The following is a 19,222-nucleotide window of genomic DNA, read 5'->3' as shown; positions in this document are numbered from 1 at the left end:
CACTGCATATCAGTTTGAGAATTTCATAAAACATCTCAAATCTGGGAGTTTGGCAGCTCTTAAAGGAAGTCTTCTAGGTGAATTTGAATACTCTACACCTACTTACTGTATGTATATAACACTGTTAGCTGAAAGCACTCTTTTCTCTTTGCCAGGAACCAGTAAAACCTGAAGAAGGCAGAGATATGGCAAATAGGATTGGCGCTTTTGGATACATGGAGTGTTCAGCAAAGACCAAAGATGGAGTGAGGGAAGTTTTTGAAATGGCCACAAGAGCTGCTCTGCAAGCCAGACGTGGGAAGAAAAAATCTGGGTGCCTTGTTTTGTGAAAGCTTGCTGCAAGCACAGCCCTCATGCGGTTAATTTTGAAGTGCTGTTTATTAATCTTAGTGTATGATTACTGGCCTTTTTCATTTATCTATAATTTACCTAAGATTACAAATCAGAAGTCATCTTGCTACCAGTATTTAGAAGCCAACCATGATTATTAACGATGTTCAACCCATCTGATCTGCCAGGGTCCTTCTGACACTGCTCTAACAGCCCTCCTCTGCACTCCCACCTGATACACCAGGCGCTAATTCAAGGAATTTCTTAACTTCTTGCTTCTTTCTAGAAAGAGAAACAGTTGGTAACTTTTGTGAATTAGACTGCAACTACTTTATAACTAACATGTCCTGCCTATTATCTGTCAGCTGCAAGGTAGTCTTTTGAGTCACGACTTCAGAGCTTTACTCCTTAACAGATTTTAAACGACTTCAGAGCTTTACTCCTTAACAGATTTTATTGGCATAGCTCTGGGGTGAGCATCCAGTTTTTTAAAAATGTGCTCAGCCAGAAAGGCCCAAGTCCATGCAGCTGCAGCAGAGTTACAGTTCTGTGGTTTCATGTTAGTTACCTTATAGTTACTGTGTAATTAGTGCCACTTAATGTATGTTACCAAAAATAAATATATCTACCCCGGACTAGATGTAGTATTTTTTGTACAATTGGATTTCCTAATACTATTTGTCATCTCTGCAGAAAGTGTATTGGTTTTTTAAAAAAGTGTATTTGGAAATAAAGTCAGATGGAAAGTCATTTTTTAAATTCCCGTTTTGTCACTTTCTCCGATAAAAGATGGCCATATCACCCCTTTTTGGCCCCACACATCCCAGTACTACTCTGCAGAGCTGGGCTGAGTAAACAGGAATTTGGTTTCACGCCTGAGGCAATTAGACACTTCGGAAGGTGGCATAACCTGTCTCACCTGGACTGCAGGGTCTGGCCCTGATTCACAGTGCTTTTCTCCTCGCTGTATCCACGTTCCCTCCCAGAGGAGCCAGTGCTCATGGGTGGCACTCAGTTTCTCTCTTCTCTCCAGCTGACTAAACTTTTTTTCTGTACCAGTTAATTTTTCCAACTACTAATAGAATAAAGGCAGTTTTCTAAACTTCCTGTATCCTGGTGTTTGTGTTGTACTCTCCAGGTCTGGGGACAGGAGGCTAGAAAGGACTTGCCCTCCTGGCCTAGTTCACCCTGGAGAGGTTCCTTTAGGGTGCAAAGTACCAGCTTGTGCTCCCTACCTGGTCCAGACTAACCTGGCTCCTCCCAAGAACATGGAAGCCAATATTCAAGTTTGGGGGGAGGGAATGCAGCCTTACTGAGGAGACATGAGGGGGCACTCCAGACTGGGTTTCCTGGGCTCTGCCCCAGCCTCCTGGAGTGCAGCCAAAGTGGCAGCTGGAGCCCAAGCTGTCCTGGGCACTACACTGTTAGAAAACCTGCATTAAGGCAGTGCCAAACTGGGTGCAGATAAGACACCAGAGGCCTGAATGTGATACCGTTCCAGGCAGCCCCAATGCAGGGAAGTGAAAAGGAACAGTCTTGTAGCCTGGAGCCCTGGCTGCCTTTGGTGTTGCCCACTCTCCTCCAATTTGCTCTTAGAACTATGAGCCTTATGGCAGATTAGACTTGGCAGCACTATTACAGCAAGTCAAAACTGCATTTGGCAACAATAGAGCATATACTGCAAGGGTAACACGGCACAGGATAGGAGAGCTGTTTGTGCTTGAGCAGCTCCTACAGCAGCTGCTGCCACTGCCGGCCAGTCTCCTGGGCTGGACCCCACACCCTAATTAAGGAACCTTTAAGAAAGAATCCGGACCCCTCGAGGGCCAGGGCCCTCCACAGGGTAACCCGAGTGGTTGCCTCCAGGCGGGCACTAGGTTGCCTGGGCCAGACCAGACGAGCCCTCAGTTCTGGCTGGCTTGAGCAGAGTCCGCCTGCCGCCTGGCTGCACCCTCCAGTAGGTCCCTTAAGCTGAGGGAGGGGCCAAGGCCCTCCCGGGTTGGGCGGCGGCCGGATGAGGCGGGACCCTCGGGCCCGGGGGTTGGGGGAGGCCGGAGGGACCGGAAATATGCCTGCACCACGTGACCCAACTGCCGACCAGTTAAAAGGAAGCACTGCCCAGGCCCCCCTGCTGTCCTCATCCAGAACTCTCCCTTCGATTTTCAGGCCTCCACGCCATGTGTGCCACTCGGCTAGCGGCTGTGGCCCAGTCCTCCGTGCACGCCTTCTCGGCGCGCCCGCTGGCAGGCGGGGAGCCTGTAAGTCTGGGCTCCTTGCAAGGCAAGGTGCTGCTCATCGAGAATGTGGCGTCCCTCTGAGGCACCACGGTCCGGGACTACACCCAAATGAACGAGCTGCAGCGGCGCCTCGGGCCCCGGGGCCTTGTCGTGCTCGGCTTCCCGTGCAACCAGTTTGGACATCAGGTGCGCCGGGCGGGGTGGGGCGAGGATGGGCTTGCGATCGTGGTTGGGGGCGCCCGCGGGCCGTCCGCTTTGGCGGGCAGCCGCAGGCCCGGTGTGCAGAGAAGAGGCGGGCCACCGGCTCGCTTCCCTCCCGGTGCTCGTGGCGGCTGGAATTCAGGTCCGCCCTGGAATTGTGCAAGGAGGGCAACATCCCGGTGACTCATCGAAAAAGTCCTTGTTTATGGTTAGGTTTCCCTCCCCTCGCGGCCCCAGGTCCCAGCTGCCCTTCTCTCCCGTAGGAGAACGCCAAGAACGAAGAGATTCTGAGCTCCCTTAAGTACGTCCGACCCGGCGGCGGGTTCGAGCCCAACTTTACGCTCTTTGAGAAGTGCGAGGTGAATGGCGCGAATGCGCACCCGCTCTTCGCCTTCCTGCGGGAGGCCCTGCCGGTGCCAAGTGACGATAGCACTACGTTCATGACCGACCCCAAGTTCATCACCTGGTCTCCGGTGTGCCGCAACGACGTTGCCTGGAACTTTGAGAAGTTCCTGGTTGGCCCTGATGGTGTGCCTGTGCGCAGGTACAGCCGCCGCTTTCAGACCATCGACATCGAGCCCGACATTGAAACCCTGCTGTCTCAGGGGCCCACCTGTGCCTAGGGCGCCTCTCTTCCCTGGCTGCCGCAGTGCTACTCCCTGTGGGGGTTTAATCCATGATAGTGTTTCTCTAAACCTGAATGGAGGAACACTTGATGTCCGAGAAAATCCCCTGAGATGGGTGCTGGTCCTGTCCATCCCAACCTCCCCTGTGCCAGACCAAGTCGAGTTTACCCACTAATAAAGTGCCGGTTGTCAACGGAACTGTGTGTGTCAGTAGCAATTGGGGACACCTTTCCTACTAACTTCATTGTCTTAGGGGTGGGAGCTTAATCCACTCTTACCCTAGCCAAGTTTGAACTTCCTGTTTTTTTGGCGGCTTGCCTGTACAGGGATCCGAACCCTTGACCTTGGTGTTATAACCTCTAACCAACCGAGCTAACTAGCCAGCCCCTTCCTGTTCTTTTATATGCAGCGTGTGGAATCAATCCACTTCCTATGTGGGAAGTCTGCCTCCTCTCCCTGCCTTTCTCCCTCTGCCAGGACATACAGTGGGGCCATCCCAAGGTTGTTACAATAGAAAGTCCTTAGTCCAAAAAGAGGAAGACACAAGCCAAGGGCTGACTGCCAACCCCAATAGTAGTACTCTCCTTTCTGAGTATTTACTGGGCACTGAAATGACCTTCACAAAATAACATGGTCCCCCACTCACATTCAGAGTCTGTGGACTCTCCAAGTGTTAGGCCCCCCACAAACTCCTTTTACACATTTGGAAGTTCATACAATATTATAAATTTTTTTCCATTACTTTGCTAGATCTTTTCATATTGCTACCCAGTGCTTATCTGTGCCCTGATGCTCCCCTTACCAGTGGCTATCTTTCCTGTATTCACAGTGAGAAGAGTACAATTAAATTGGCCTTCTGATTATATCCTGCCCAACACGCATGCAATTGCACATTCAGGCCCAGGATAAGAGCATATGTTAGAGTACAGATGCTGCTTCTCAGGCACCACTCAGGTCCAGCCTCTCCATCTGTTGGTTCTGCTGCCAATAATCTTTAAAGACAGACTTGGAGCCATTTCCTATCGCAGTGCAAGGAACTCTGGGTACAGCTTCTGCTCGTGGAAATGGACCCAGAGATATGCTGGCAGTGTCACCTAGTCTAGAAGGTGGGCCAGAGGTTCTGGGGTCCCAGTGTTTGTGCTCAAATTGATGGCTCAAGGCCCATCCTAAGTCTGAACCAACTCTCTCAAGAACTTTTCTTCTGTCCGTAAGAAGGGATTTTTGCTGCTGCCCAACACATGTACAATTGTACATTCTCTCTGCCCTTAGGTCTCTAAGGGATGAAGGGCCCTCTGCACCTGCTCTGGCTCCCTCTCCCTCCTTCCTTTCTTATCAGAACTCCTGCACAGGCCCACCTCCTTCTGCCTACAAGATTTCTCCAACCTCAACTTTTGTGTTCCCCTTGAGGTAACTCAGGCCTGTCTCTTCCCCTGATGGGCCCCACCATACCTGTGCTCTTCTCAGAACTCCCAGGAGTCTTGATTGCATCTGTGAATGATTGGTCTGCTTCCCTAGAGGTTAAGAGTCTAGGAGGTTGACTGGGGCTGGCCGTCTCAGGACCAAGAGGGGCCCACATATGCTATACATCAGCAAATGTCTATTAATACAAAAACTTTCCACTCAAATGGGGCCAGGGCTTTTTGAAGATCATTAGTAGACTTCAAATCTGACTCCTGGAATGGAGAATAGCAAATGTACATCTGGGTAAATCTGGGGCATACCCAGGCCACCTATGACCCTACACCTCCTATCTCTCTCCTCCAAAGGCATTTTGCTCCCTTACTGCAACACTCATCATTCAGTCCTGTGCCATGTCCTCTGCTGGGTGCCACAGGAAGGCAGAAGGACAATATATAATTACTAAAAAGCATGTTTAGTTCTACAAGTTAGGACAGGGTGCTTTGAGAATAAATGAGAGGACCTGGCCCAGTAGGGATGATCATGCTTGCCTCCTGGAGGAAGTGACAGTGAAACTGAAAAGAGGTCAAGAAGCAGTTGATGAATGAGCTGATGGAGGTGTGTTGGTCCGTTTTGTGTTGCTATAACAGAACTGCCTGAGACTATATAATTTATGAGGAAAAGACGTTTATTTGGCTTATAATTCTGGGACAGCTGCATCTGGCACAGGCCTCAGGCTGCTTCTACTCATGGCGGAAAGTGGCAGGCAGCTGGCGGGTACAGGCAGATCACATGGCGAGAGGAAGCAACAGAGAAAGAGGAGGTGCCAGGGTCTTTTAAATAATCAACTCTTGTGGGAACTAATAGAGTGAGAACTCACTCACTACCCCTCCTCCCCCAGGGAGAGCATTAATCCATTCATGAGGGATCCACCCCCATGACACAGTTTCCAATACTGCCACATTTCCACATGAGTTTTGGAGGGGACAACACATCCAAACTCCATCAGGAGGGTAGACAGGTAGGGCCTATAGTGTGTGGGAGCCTGAGATGGCAAGGTGGCAATATTGACTGAGATGGCAACACAGGAGGAGCAGGTTTTGGGGTCAGGTGGATGTGTTCAGTTTAAGATGTGTTGCATGAGACATCCAAATGGAGATAACTGGGGCAGGTGGTTATAAGAGGCTCAGAAAGGGAATATGGGTTAAAGGCAAAGATCTGGTCAAGGAGACAATAGCCATCAGAGAGGATGAGGTCACCTGGGGAGAGTGGCAAGAAAAAGATAAGGGGGCCTAGGCCTAAGGCCTATGTATTCAAAATTCTTCCATGTTAGGTGGCAGAGAGGGGCAGTTGGGGAGGAACAAGGATGGAGTCAAGTAGCTGAGGGAAGGGACATTTCATAAAGAATGATCAACTGGGACAAGTGCTTGCAGACTGAATGCTCCTCAGCAAGTGCAGTCTCCAGGGAGTAGCTGGAACTGAAGCTAGGTAGCCAAGTGTCTGGGATGTACCAGGTCCTATTCTAGGAGCTGAGTGTACAGTGCCCAAGAATCACCTGTGTGCTTGTGAAAACATGTTCCATGACCCACCTCCAGAAGTGCTGAACTGGAAAATCTGGAGATCTAGGGTCCTACTCAGTTATCTACCAGCCGGACTGTGAGGAGAGACTTCCCAGTCCCAACTCTCCCCTTTCCTGTACAGGGTCAGTGTGGCCTAGGCCACACTCTCTGGTTAGGCTACAGGATGGGAACCCAGAGCTTTCCAAACTGAGTACAGCCTCTTCCCCCAAGGCTGTCTGGTGACTCATCCCTCTCACCCACTTTTTTTCCCCTCTCAGTTTATGCCTTGGGCTGCAGAGAAAGGAACTTCTGAGCTCCCAATGCATCTGATCCTGACTGGGAAACATTCCTTTTCAGACTTCAAGCTGCCTGCTTCCCTCAAATGAAAGTCCTTTGCAACTCTCTCTTCTTCAGTAAGACTCAGAATAAAGCCAGTAAAGACTTCAATATCTTCCCCCTCAAGAAACTGGACATCTTCTCCTGACACATACAAACACACACACATACACACTCCCACACTAAAACATTCTTTTATCATTGAACCATGTAACTGTTACTGGCTTTGACCTGTACCCACCTCACCCCATTGTGAATCAGCAGCTCAACTGAACAAGTAAAAGAGTAGAGTAGGAATCACACTGAGCCTGCTTGAGGTCCTAGCTGTTGGTAGAAATGGCTGCAGGGCATTGTTTGCTCTGGGAACATGAAGCAGCATTTAGGCCACAGGCCTTCTGAAAAGGAGAGGGGATGGGCACTACCGTTACTCACCTAGGTTCAGAAGCTTCCATTTTAGCAGTTCTTGCAGAAGTGCTATTTTTTTTTTTTTTTTTTTACATTAAATCTGATAAAATTAGGTCAGGCACTTCTTGCACAATTAGCCCTTGATCAAATGACTTCCTTATTCTGACTCAATGTAGTTTCACAAATAACATTTAAAACAAGCTTATTTTCAGAGAAGCGTTCCAGGCCTGGTCAGCCTAATAAATCTCTTAAGTTTTAACTTTTGGATAATACTGACTAAAAAATACTGGCTAAAGATTTCTCCAACAGACACAGCATGTATTTGTAAAGAGCAGGCTGTGATCCCTCTCAGATTACTCTGAATTTGTCATATTTTTGTTATTACACTCACCATATAAGCTGGAAGTACATGCTTTCACACACAGATGTGACATACCTGGGCCAGCACTGAAATAAAGCCCAACTCCAGCTGGCCATACAAATTACTAGACATCTGCCTCACCTGAGACACTGATGAATTGAGATCTGGGGGTGCAAAGAAAGAAGTCCTTGCCCAAGGACTGAAGGCTCAGCTCCTGGCCTTGGGATGGCATAATTCTCACTTCCTCTCAGAGAGGTTGTGTACAGGTCAGAGACATTGTTAGTCTCCATTCAACAGCCATTCCCAACTCCTTCCTCCTGGCTGCCAGGCAGAATCTGCTCTTCTAGCCAGCCTTACTTCATGTAAGGCAGGGGCAAGTGACCCAATCTTGGCTGCAGAGAGGTGCAGGGGTTTCTGGGAAAGCCCCTATGACCCAGGGAGCAGGAGAAGGTAAGGTTCCTCCCTCCCTTCTCACTGGTGGGTGTTGTTGAGAGTATCCAGAATGGTGGGACCAAGGCAGCCACCTTGGAGCCTTGAAAGGAAGAAGGACAAGATGGCTACAGAGTGGCTGGCCAGTTAGCTCAATTGGTTAGAGCGCAGCCTTACGACACCAAGGTCACAGTTTCAGATCCCCATACCAGCCAGCCACCTCCCCTCAAAAAAAGAGAGCTACAGAGAAGCCAACTCTGAGCCCTAACAGCCTTCAGCTTTGACTTCCCCAAGAACTCAACTCTAGACTTGTCATGTGAGAAAACAAAAGAAAGAACCGTAAAATGGGTAGATGACTTGCTGCTGGGGTTTCTGTTAGCTGCATCTAGAAGCATTGAGACTGACATGACATAACAGTGGTATATTGGGCAGGGGCCCAGCAGCCTTTTTATCATTCACACTGAAGACAGAGAACCCCCTCAGTGCCCCTCCCAGGTCCAGTGTAGTTGTGGCCCTCAAGACCAGGACAGGAGACCACAAAGCAGGCCTACTTGATCCAAATGCCTAGAGTCTGAGCAATGTCCAGGAGCACATGCAGCCCACCCTAGGTGGTGTCTTACAGTTCTGCAGACCACCTGGCTCCACAGGGAAGCAAGTGGAGGGGATCTGAATTTTCCTATGAGGAAGCAGCTGTTACCCCAGACTCCTTTGTCCCCGGCATGTGACTGTGTGTGTGTGTGTGTGTGTGTGTGTGTGTGTGTGTGTGTGTGTGTGTGTGTGTGTGTGTGTGTGTGTGTGTGCGCGCGTGCATGTGTGCATGTGTGAATCTAAAGGTCTGGTACCCTGAGCATCTTTTGAAGATTTACTCATGTATCCCCAGAAGCCAAGTGGAATGTTAGCATGACTTTGCTCTCCACACTAGTTGTTTAAGTTCCCTTCCAGCAAACTGTCTGCAGCATGACCCTCCAAGTTCCTGTAGCAATTTTATCACACAACACTGTACATTTATAAGTATTGTCCCCAATCACATTGTGAACCCCTGGAGGGTAGGGACTGTGAACACATAATAGTTAGTAAAGTACTATTATTTTTCTCATTTTTATTTTCTGGCAGCTGGCCGGTATGGGGATCTAAACCCTTGACCTTTGTTTTATAAACATTGCACTCTAAACAACTGAACCAACTGGCCAGCCCCCAGTACTGAAATGAAAAAAAATGATTAGTATCTGGATAGTTCTTTCATTCATTTACACAAGAAATGCCTTCTGAAAATTTGCTCTATGCAAAGGGCAAACAACACACACAATTAACTTCTAATGGGGCTGGCCGGTTAGCTGGGTTGGTTAGAGCATGGTGTTAATAACATCAAGGTCAAAGGTTTAGATCCCAATACTGGCCAGCTGCCAAGAAAAAAAATCTAAATACTTGTTCATGGTTAAGACTTTGAAGGAAATAGAATTAGAGGAGGGAGAACAGATACTGGCCACACTTGGGCCTAGAGTGCCATACTTTCCTGCCCAAACAGGGCAGGCCACCAAAACAGTGACATAAGCAGAATGGAATCTGTCCATCAGCACAACTCACCAATGTAAGAAAAGTGATCCCATTTCCTCTCTGTGAGTCTCATTCAGATTTTGGCCTCTGTCACCTTCCACAGTAATCTAACCCTTATATAACAGAGGTCAGAAATCACTCAGAAGACATTTAATTCTTCTAAAGTATACTTTAGAGCCTTTTACTTTTTCAAAGTCCCCTGGCCAGGTTAAGGAAGCACACAAGAAGGAACCAAAAATATTTCTGCCACCCCTTCCTTGCTGCCACCTCTAATTAAAAGGTATCTAATATTTGTGAATATGGTCATGTATGCTCTGTGATTGCTTGCCAAGTGTGGACCAAGGGTAACTTGGGAGGGCCAAGTCCAGTCAGGTGTAGAGAAAGCTGTAGGACCAGCCAACGCAAAAACTTTATGACTTAGAACCAAATAAAGCTTAAAGTCAATTGTGGCCTAGCCAAGTTGACACATAAATGAACCATCACAGTAACAGGCACTCAATAAATATTTCTTGAATAAAAAAAAAAAAAAAAGTCTACATACCCAGACATATACGAATCGACAATCACAGTCCAAGATCAAGCAGTATGTGACCAGTCAGCTAGGCCTGTTCCCTCTAGTTCCTTTCCTCCCCTGGCAATGGGTGAATTGTCCAGTTCTGGGACCTGGGTGCCCTACTAGGCCTATACTTCTCCCTAGGGTAAAGTGGCACAACAGAGAACACAGTCCTGGAGCCAGGATGTCTCTTAGGCTGAATTACTCACTCGTGTCATTTCCTCCCCAAGTCCCTAGGTCACTCCCACAATGGCAGGAACACACAGGCAAATGCTCATTGTTTTTAGTTCTCAGTTTTTAAAAAATGCATTTTAATCAAACAAACTCACTAACAAAGTTTAAAGACTTTGGAAATAATGATAATCTTCTGACTATAAAGTTCACTTTATTTCTCACATTTTAACTACTGGTACTTTGTAATCTTAATTTTTTAGGGACTGCCACTAAATAGTGCACTATTTTTACAGTCATTTAATAGCACTGAAAAGTTCCTCACTTAAAAATATTTTCCAAGTTTTAGGGCCTGTCCGTGGCTCATTTGGGAGAGCGTGGTGCTGACAACACCAAGTCAAGGGTTAAGATCCCCTTACCAGTCATCTTTAAAATATATATATATATATATTTTTTTTTCCCCCAAATTTTTCATTTTTTAATTAGGTTTTGTCCCCCTTTCTATGATGCTGAGGACTTGTCCTGTTTCCTTAAGATTACCATAAATGGTATAAGAAAAACTGCTAAAAAAAAGAAGAGGGAAGCAGACATTCTCCAATGTAGGTTCTGAACTAATGTTGGTAACCAACTTTCTTTTTCCATAAATAACATGACTAAAGGTAATGTTTCTCATTGTAACATTTTTAACAGTTTCAAAGAACTTTCACAGAAGGCGACTGGTCTTGTCAGGGTTGGCTCCCCAGATGCAGAATATCATGTGGTGGTAACTCTTATCTGTAGGGGATTAATTGCTATGTGGTTATTCAAGGCAGTTTTAATTTCACATTTACTTTTCCCTGCTACCTATCTAACTGCCAAGAGGCCCCTGTTATCAGATGGTGCATAATAGATATCCCAGGGAGTGCAAATTAATTTATCTGGCCAAAACCCAACATAAAAATAGTAAATCTGTTCAAATGACCTATTATATGTTCACTAGGCCAGCTACCCTTCCTCCACTCCCAACACTGAACATGGCTCATCTGTTTCTCCTTTTCTCTCTCACAGCCCCCTCCCCAGCAAGAGGTTCCTCTAATGGGTCGCTGTTTAGGCTGCACCACTTTGGGTGTGAAGCATCCTCAGCTTTTTCATCTCTGCTCTAAAACCTCCTACAATGCCTGCTTGCCATTTAAGGCAGGACATGTGATCCTTCCAGAGTCCTTTCTAGCTTTAGATCCCCTTAGGCTCTTTTAGTAGACTATGCCCAGCTCAACTGGCCCAATCCCCACTCTGATCCTGTCCTGCCTGTTCCAGAAATTGTTCTGATCCCTCTAGTCTCCCCCCAACCCCGTCACACGCACCCTCATTTCTATGCTTCCAACATCTTCAAGATCACACTCAAATGCTACTTAAGTCAAAGGCTTCGTTAAAAGGGGGTTGTTTAAAAAAAGGAAAAAAAAAAAAAAGGCAGGAGTGGGGGGCGTGCGGTTGTTGCCTGGCATTTCTACAGCCTTTGGTTCACACCCTTAAATGGCACTTACCACATTGTATGAGGGCAGGAACTGGGTTTTTTTTTTTTTTTTTTTTGGCAGCTGGCCGGTACAGAAATCAAAACCTGGACCTTGGTGCCATCAGCACCACGCCCGAACCAACTGAACTAACCAGCCAGCCCTATTTATCTTATTTTCTTCTGAAGGCAGGAACTGCTAGATAAGTGAATAGAGACTCACCTAGGCCAGCTGCCTTTCCTCCTTGCTCAAGGCTTACTTCTTCCAGGAGGAGGGCTGTGTGTTTGTATGTGAGGGGTCGAATGAAAAACATAGTGTTCAGGATATTGTATCTTGTTCCAGGAACAATTAAGAAGGTGCCTGGGCACCTAATGTGGAGAACGCATCTGGACCTCTTCTTCCGCCCTTGCTATCGCCTCTCTGTGGCTGCTTGCTTAGTGTGGAGTGCTGACGAATTCTGCCGTGGGCCAGCTGATTCCGGCGTCCAGCCTGTTTGTGACGATTGTTAATGAGTAGACCACACCGTCGAGTCCCGATCCCAAGGTGCTGGTGCACCTGGCACTCCCTGAAATCCCTTTAGGGCCGCCGGGGCAGGAACCCCGATCCCACATTTGGCCAGCTAAGGACTCGCCTAAGGTCTCCAGGTAAAAAGCGAGTGGCAGGAGTGAAAACGAGAAAACCTAGTTCTAGGGCTGACCGCACCTCATTTGCGTTTATTTAGACCCAGAATAACCCCGCAGTCTGGGTTGGGGCGCCCGAGGGGTCCTGGGGCCTGCTGTCTGACTCCTTTACATCTCCGGGCTGGACAGAGCCTCGGAGCCGTCGCGGGCGCCATCCTGAGCGGAGGAAGGGGAGCCTGACAGCCACCCAGCGGCTGGGCTACGGGAAGAAGGTGCAAAGCGCGGCCGGCAGGGCTGGAGGAAGTGGCGGCTCCTTTTACCCGCCCGACCCTCTTCAGTCCGCCTCCCGTCTCCGCCGCTCACAGAGAGGAACGCGTGGCGGGCGGGGAGAAGAGGTAGAAGCCGCCAGGCGCTCAGGGCCGCAGCTCTTGGTCTGCTGGGGCGTGCGTGCGTGCGTGCGTGCGTGCGTGAGCGCGTTCCATAGCACGCCGTGCGCGGGGCGGATGTCCGGGCCGGCTGGGCGCGAGCAGCGGGCGAGATGGCGGAAGGCGGAGGTTCCCGTGAGCGGCCGGATGCAGAGACCCAGAAGTCAGAGCTCGGGGTCTTGATGAGGACCACTCTCCAACGAGGGGCGCAGTGGTGAGCGTTGGGCCAGCTCTTCCGTCGTGCAGAGCCGGGGGCCGGGACTCTGGCCTTCAGGCCGGGCCCCTTTTTCTCGACATGAGTAGGTGCCGGGCGGGGGCGGTGTCTGGTGACCCTGAAACAGTGGCCTGACACTCGCCACTCAGGGGAGGAACCCCGGGTTCAGCTCTTGGAAACCGCGGGCAGGGTTAGTGGTTGTCCTGGCTCATTCAAAGCCCCAGGGATTGGGCTCGGCGGGGGCAAGGGCTGCAGGACGTGGAGAAGGGGAGTGCTCGAGGGGGCCGTGTGAGGGTGGGAAGAGCCCTTTAACATCGTACTTGCAGTATGACCTTGGGCGAAAACGTCCACACCTTAACAGACCCCGGTTCTTTACTGTTAAAACCGGGGTAGTAATATTTGGCTCACCTCCCTCAAGTGGATTGAGGCGAAAATCAGAAGTAGATACTTTGAAACTTGTAAACTGCTGAACAAATGTCAAGGTCAGAAACCGAACAAATGTCTGAAAGCCCCAGATTAGTTTGGTAGCAAATGTCAAAAATAATTGTGGCAGCAGTATCTCGGAATGGGAGAGAAGGGTAGCCTAGGTTCTGGAGCTAGATAGAAAGAATAAAAGTCCAGGATTTAGAAGAACAGGATATGAGTCTTCTTAATAGATTGTTGGATAGAAGGCACAATACTTTCCACTTGGTAATTCTTGGGTGGTGTTATTGTGTGGGAGAAGAAAACTAGGTCTATACTTTGCATTGAATATGATTGTGGTGTTGATTGACAGAGGGATTGAGCAGGGAAGAGAACTGGGATTAGGAGGAGTTAAGATATGGCTTTATGGTGTTCATCTTGAGCTAGCCAAGCTGTGAAAGGTATGGCAAGTAAAGGTACCTTTGAAGTTTCTGCACGGGGGTGATATATAACGAATACTCAGCAGAAGCAGAGGAAGTTTAAGGTCAGACTAAAATCACACAGTAAAAGTGTATGGCGAGTATTGCTCAAGGGATTTGGAGGGAAATGAGGATTTTAAAGATTTGGATCTATTTATGGATCATTGTGGCCTCTGAGAAGTTGCCTGATCTCCTCTGATGTTTGTTGGTTAGAAAATTGGAAGAACTCACCAATGTAATTGTTGTGCTTTGTTGCCCCACAGAGGTTTTCCTCTCCTTCTGCCTTAATTGTAAAATAGCAATCACATTTGCTTATGTTTAAATTTAAAAAGCCATAAGTTTAATGTGAAGCACGATTTAATGCTTTTTGACAAGATGAACATACCTAGGCACTAATATGTGTATATATGTGTGTGTGTATATGTACACACATATATATACATTTTTAGACATCTTGCTTGGTCCTCAGAGTAAAACTGAAGTGGGTGGTGTTACTGTGCCATTTTCAGAAAGAAAATTAATGTAATGCTGCTCATGTCAAGCAAAGTACTGTAACCAAACTGTCTATCTGGATGAAGACCTCTATAAAGATTGTTATGAAATTAATGACTTCTTTATTAGCAAACCTGATTTTACCCATAGAAAGACTCCATTTATATAAGCATTTGAAGCCAATTATTTCCTTCTTTTTATTTATTCATCGTTTCAACAGTCATTTCACTTAATGGATGCCTGCCCTGGGACAGGCTCTCTGTGTCCTGTTCTTGAGAGTATGTTTTTTAGTGGGGATGACATGTTCCCCAAGTGGAAAAACCATAAAAAAGAAAGGTAGCAGCTGCAGAAACTTACAACCTTAGCTTTTCTGCTGCAGTAAAGGTTTGTCTCTGTCTCTAGGTATCTTATTGACAGCCGGTGGTTCAAGCAGTGGAAGAAGTATGTGGGCTTCGACAGCTGGGATATGTATAATGTGGGTGAACATAACCTGTTTCCCGGCCCAATAGACAACTCTGGACTCTTTTCAGGTACAGTATCCTGTTGCTTTTCTAGCTAAATGTTTGCCTGGGCTGTGGCCAGAGGTTGTATATATCTGTAACATGGACATTGTGAACCTGACTTTCCCAGTGTGAGGAGATTGATGCAAATCGAAGACAACTTGTTTCTACAGCAGAAGTCTTTGCAGACCCTTATGGAGAAGTTAGGCTGCTTTTTTCCTAAATTAACGGATTCTAACAAGAGGATGCTTCTAATACTTTAAATTTCTGCCTTTGCAAATCAGTTCTACTAAATATTACATATTTTAGATTAGTAGTATATGGAAAGGAAAGAAATAGGATATCATTTTGACACAGCGTCTGAAATCTGGACACCAGAATTTTTTGTGTTACCTTCGCAGTGGAACAAATTGTAGACCTGTGGGCATTCATCAGGCATTCTTGTCATGGCTATGTTTATCATAGAAGTGTGAGGAGAGGTAGAAGTCAGTAGCCGGAGTTACAACCACAGTGAGCTCCCAATGGGAACTGTGAAAAAAGTGACGTGTCACCAGAGCTTGGCTTGCACCTGTAGATGGACTGAGATGGCAGAGTTGGCCTTTCTCAGGCTTTGTTCTACCTGACTTTAGATTTCCTTTATAGGTAGGAGAGAGGTGATCTATCACCATGTCCAGAATGAGAGCAGTAGGAAGGCAGACAAGGCGTGAGACTTGATCTACCTATCTAACATTAGTCAAACTATCTGGACAATTTTATTTTTAAAAATGAGCAACACTTCAGCTCAGACCTTGTTTTAGAGGAGATCTAAATGACATAAAAATGTCATTTGCGGGCCAAGCCCGTGGCGCACTCGGGAGAGTGCGGCGCTGGGAGCACGGCAACGCTCCCGCTGCGGGTTTGGATCCTATATAGGACTGACCCGGGCCGGCCCGTGGCTCACTCGGTAGAGTGCGGTGCTGATAACACCAAGGCCCCGGGTTCGGATCCCATATATGGATGGCCGGTTCGCTCATTGGCTGAGCGTGGTGCTGACACCAAGTCAAGGGTTAAGATCCCCTTACCGGTCATCTTTAAAAAAAAAAAAAAAAAAAAAAAGGACTGACCGGTGCACTCACTGGCTGAGTGCCGGTCACAAGAAAAGACAAAAAAAAAAAATGTCATTTGCTTTATTTCCTGATATAGGTCAGATGGTGGCAGTGTATCATGAAGTTGTCTCAAGAAATCATTGCATTTTGTTTACACTTTGTCCTTTTCCCCCTTTTTTTTGAAAAGGGGGAATTCTTAAGGTCTTTAATAGTAATAGTGACAAAAATCCTAGAACTAGACTCTGAGGTCATTTTGCAGAACCTTCAGGGAAGGGCAAGCATTCCTTCTGTGGTCCCCAATTTCATGTTACCAGGCTTTGGCTTGAAATGTCAGCTGTGTGCTTGGGAAGTGAGAGGCATATTGCATTCAGACTGTGAAACACTGACAGTATAGGAGTGACCAATCTCTGCAAATGAAGTTCACCCGCTTTGTTCCTAGGCTCTCAGTCACCTGTCAGTTTCAGCCTGGCTGCCTTCTGCCTAGGGTCATAGTAGTGTCTTGGAAAAGACTCCTGAAAGTATGAGAAGGAGAGGGAAGAACATATTCTTGCTGATGTTGTCTGCAGAGCACCCTTCTCTCATCTCCACCTGTGACCCTACTATACATCATATGGAATCTGCTACACCAAGCTGTGCTCTCATTTTCCCCCTTTGTTCACCTCTCTTGAAGAAATTTGTAGAGGGTAAATCCTCCTTTCAAAACCTCTATGTGATTTTTTTACCTGATGCCCTTAGACTGATCCAGTTTTGAGTCAAAATAGTGATCCGCACTGAAAATTCCAGTTAAGTTTCCTGCTCTTGCTGTATAGTGTCATAAGAATGACATGTTTGGGAAAATTGTCATTGATCCACAGAGGCAAAAGAGGCTTGTAGAACTGATATACTTGGGGTTGGTGAGGCTGAATGATGTTGGTTCCTTTCCTACATTTAAAGATTTCTACCTGCTGTATGGCACAGTATGAGTGACCAGATCTGCATCATGCTTAATATTAGAAATGAGGAAGGTGTATCCCTCTAAGTAAGACAAGAAGTGAGTAACTTTTTTGAGTATTAATTTGCAAATCAGAGAAAAGTTTGGAGTTTAGGTGTCAATTTGTTTTGGAAGCTCTGTTTCAAGCAGAGTGGTAAGTGCAAACCCTGGACTGTCCTGTTCCTGAACAGAAAAGGCTTGGTCTGTCCCTGTTAACAACCATGCCAGAGCTGCTGTGGAAACTAGTTGGCTCATCAGTGAGGAGGATTTATCTTGGTTTCTTTTGTTATTTTTAAAAAATTTTATTTTTAATTGTGGTAAAATACACATAACATAAAATTTACGACCTTAACCATTTTTTTCTCTTACCATTATTCCCAATGAGCCATCTGAACAGTGGCTGGCCAGTTTGAGGATCCAAACCCTTGACCTTATTGTTACAGCACCACGCTCTAACCAACTGAACTACCCAGCGAGCTCCATCTTAACCATTTTTAACTGTACAGTTCAGTAGGGTTAAGTATATTCAAGTTGTTGTGCATCCAGTCTCCAGAAATTTTTCGTCTTTCAAAACTGAAACTTCATACCCATTGCCTCCTCTCCCCAGCCTCTGGCAATCCCCATTCTACCTTCTTTTTCTGTGAATCTGACTACTCTAGATACCCATATAAGTGGAATGATACAGTCTTTGTCTTTTTGTTACTGGCTTATTTTACTTTGCTTGATATCCTCAAGGTTGATCAGTGATGTAGCATGTATCAGAATTTCCTTTTTAAGGCTGGGAGTGTCCAGCTAGGCTTGACTTGGAATGTTTAAAACTAAGAATACTAAAAGACTCTTGGTAACATAAACTTAACTTCAGTGTCTCATTTATTTGCTTTCTTAATAAATCTTTCAAGGGAAGATGATATCTGACTTTAATATGGTATCACTAGGAGTATTATGGTAAGTATTCATAATTAGCTATTTTAATTATGGAATTTGGAAACACTTTGGGGTTTTTCTCTTTTATCCTCTTTTCTCCCTCTAATTATAGAAGAAATACAAGTTCCTCATAGAATGTTCAGAATACATGGCTAAGGACAAAGAGCAGTCAGGTCTGCTCTGTGTTATGGCCCATGACAGAATTTTGGAATTTTGTACCTGTTCCTGTAGTAGAAAAATATGTAAGAATTATTTAAAACAAACATTTCTGGGGAGAAGAGCAGTGAGTTATGTGCTGTTTTCCTTTTTCAGATCCTGAGAGTCAGACATTAAAAGAACACTTGATTGATGAATTGGACTATGTATTGGTCCCAGCTGAGGCCTGGAATAAGTTACTAAACTGGTATGGCTGTGTAGAAGGCCAGCAGCCCATTGTCAGAAAAGTGAGTACATGAATTGTCACACCTCCTGGTCAATGTCTGCAGGTGCTCCCTGGGGGATGCTGACTGGCATTGATTTCCTAGGAAAATGAATGTACCTAAGTGGTTGAATGGAGGTGGTTGAGGCCTTGTTTCTGATTCTCTGTAGGGAATTAAGGTTGTGAATGATGGTGAGTGAGGTTATTCACACAGGATGTTATAGTCATTGGCCTCCAAATATCAGAGCTGCACAGTGGCTTGGGATTTGTCCAGTGGGGCCATGAGAGCACTTTCTAGAAGGCTCTATGAGAGATCACTTGGGACATGTGGACATAGAGTAAAGTACTGCTTATTGTTTATCTTAAAACCTTTATGATACTACTTTTCCCCCTGTGCTTAGGAGTTTTGGCTACACTGTTGAGTAATTTAAAAAAACAGGCATTTATAGCCCAGAGAAAATTAACCTCTTGAAGGAAGTCAGGCCCTGGGACAGAACCCAGATTGCTAACACCTCTGGTAGACAGGACGCATTAGACCACCACCACCCTGACTCCCACAGTTGTTTGCTTGTCCTACCAGAGGAGAAATCACAAGAGCCCATGTGCCTGCTGATATTCAAGCACTGGGTAAATTTCTCACTCTGCCAGGTGTATAGTCCCTTTCTTATCAGGGTAGGAGAGAGCTGCAGTCCTGAGTCCATGCTTCTGGACTCATCTTTTTCTCTAGCTTGAAACCTGGGACTATGAGAGGGGTTACGGATCAATAGGTTATGGGCATGCCAGCCTCCTGCAGACATCCCATAATGTGCACAGTGCTGCCATGTGGTGACCATTCTGCCCAGTGCTTTACCTATTTCTCTAGTCCTCTAATTGCAGGGAGGCATCATAATCCCCACTTAGAGATGAACGATGACTTCCTCTTTATGCGGTATCTGGCTTTATTGGCAAGTGTGGCTCTTCTTTTTCTAGTAATTATTTCTGAATTAATGAGTTAATTAGCTTTTGATAATGACCATCTGGTGGCAGTCCCAGTGCTATGTGGTAGA

The 19,222-nt window shown here is 46.5% G+C and overlaps 3 protein-coding genes across 5 annotated transcripts in view; all 3 read left to right on the top strand.

The window, feature by feature from the left end:
• The window catches only part of RHOA (ras homolog family member A), a 41,860-nt gene extending 40,428 nt beyond the window's left edge, over window positions 1-1,432 (top strand). For both annotated transcript variants that reach the window (XM_063114697.1, XM_063114695.1), the window contains one exon: window positions 156-1,432. In XM_063114697.1, coding sequence (XP_062970767.1) covers window positions 156-329 — 174 coding nt within the window. In that variant the 3' untranslated portion in view covers window positions 330-1,432. The remainder of the gene's footprint in view (window positions 1-155) is intronic.
• Window positions 1,433-2,442: 1,010 nt separating this feature from the next.
• On the top strand, window positions 2,443-3,592 carry GPX1 (glutathione peroxidase 1). The gene is made up of 2 exons (XM_063114508.1): window positions 2,443-2,753; window positions 3,032-3,592. Exons 1-2 carry the CDS (start codon window positions 2,508-2,510, stop codon window positions 3,389-3,391), a joined length of 606 nt encoding a protein of 201 aa, XP_062970578.1. The 5' UTR covers window positions 2,443-2,507; the 3' UTR covers window positions 3,392-3,592.
• Window positions 3,593-12,770: 9,178 nt separating this feature from the next.
• The window catches only part of USP4 (ubiquitin specific peptidase 4), a 42,263-nt gene continuing 35,811 nt past the window's right edge, over window positions 12,771-19,222 (top strand). For both annotated transcript variants that reach the window (XM_063114275.1, XM_063114274.1), the window contains exons 1-3: window positions 12,771-12,906; window positions 14,682-14,809; window positions 18,071-18,201. In XM_063114275.1, coding sequence (XP_062970345.1) covers window positions 12,806-12,906; window positions 14,682-14,809; window positions 18,071-18,201 — 360 coding nt within the window. In that variant the 5' untranslated portion in view covers window positions 12,771-12,805. The remainder of the gene's footprint in view (window positions 12,907-14,681; window positions 14,810-18,070; window positions 18,202-19,222) is intronic.

Source organism: Cynocephalus volans, chromosome 11, assembly GCF_027409185.1.
Source record: "Cynocephalus volans isolate mCynVol1 chromosome 11, mCynVol1.pri, whole genome shotgun sequence".
Lineage (NCBI taxonomy): Eukaryota > Metazoa > Chordata > Mammalia > Dermoptera > Cynocephalidae > Cynocephalus > Cynocephalus volans.
Note: the sequence above shows the minus strand (reverse complement) of the source record. Positions and strands in the feature narration are given on the sequence as shown.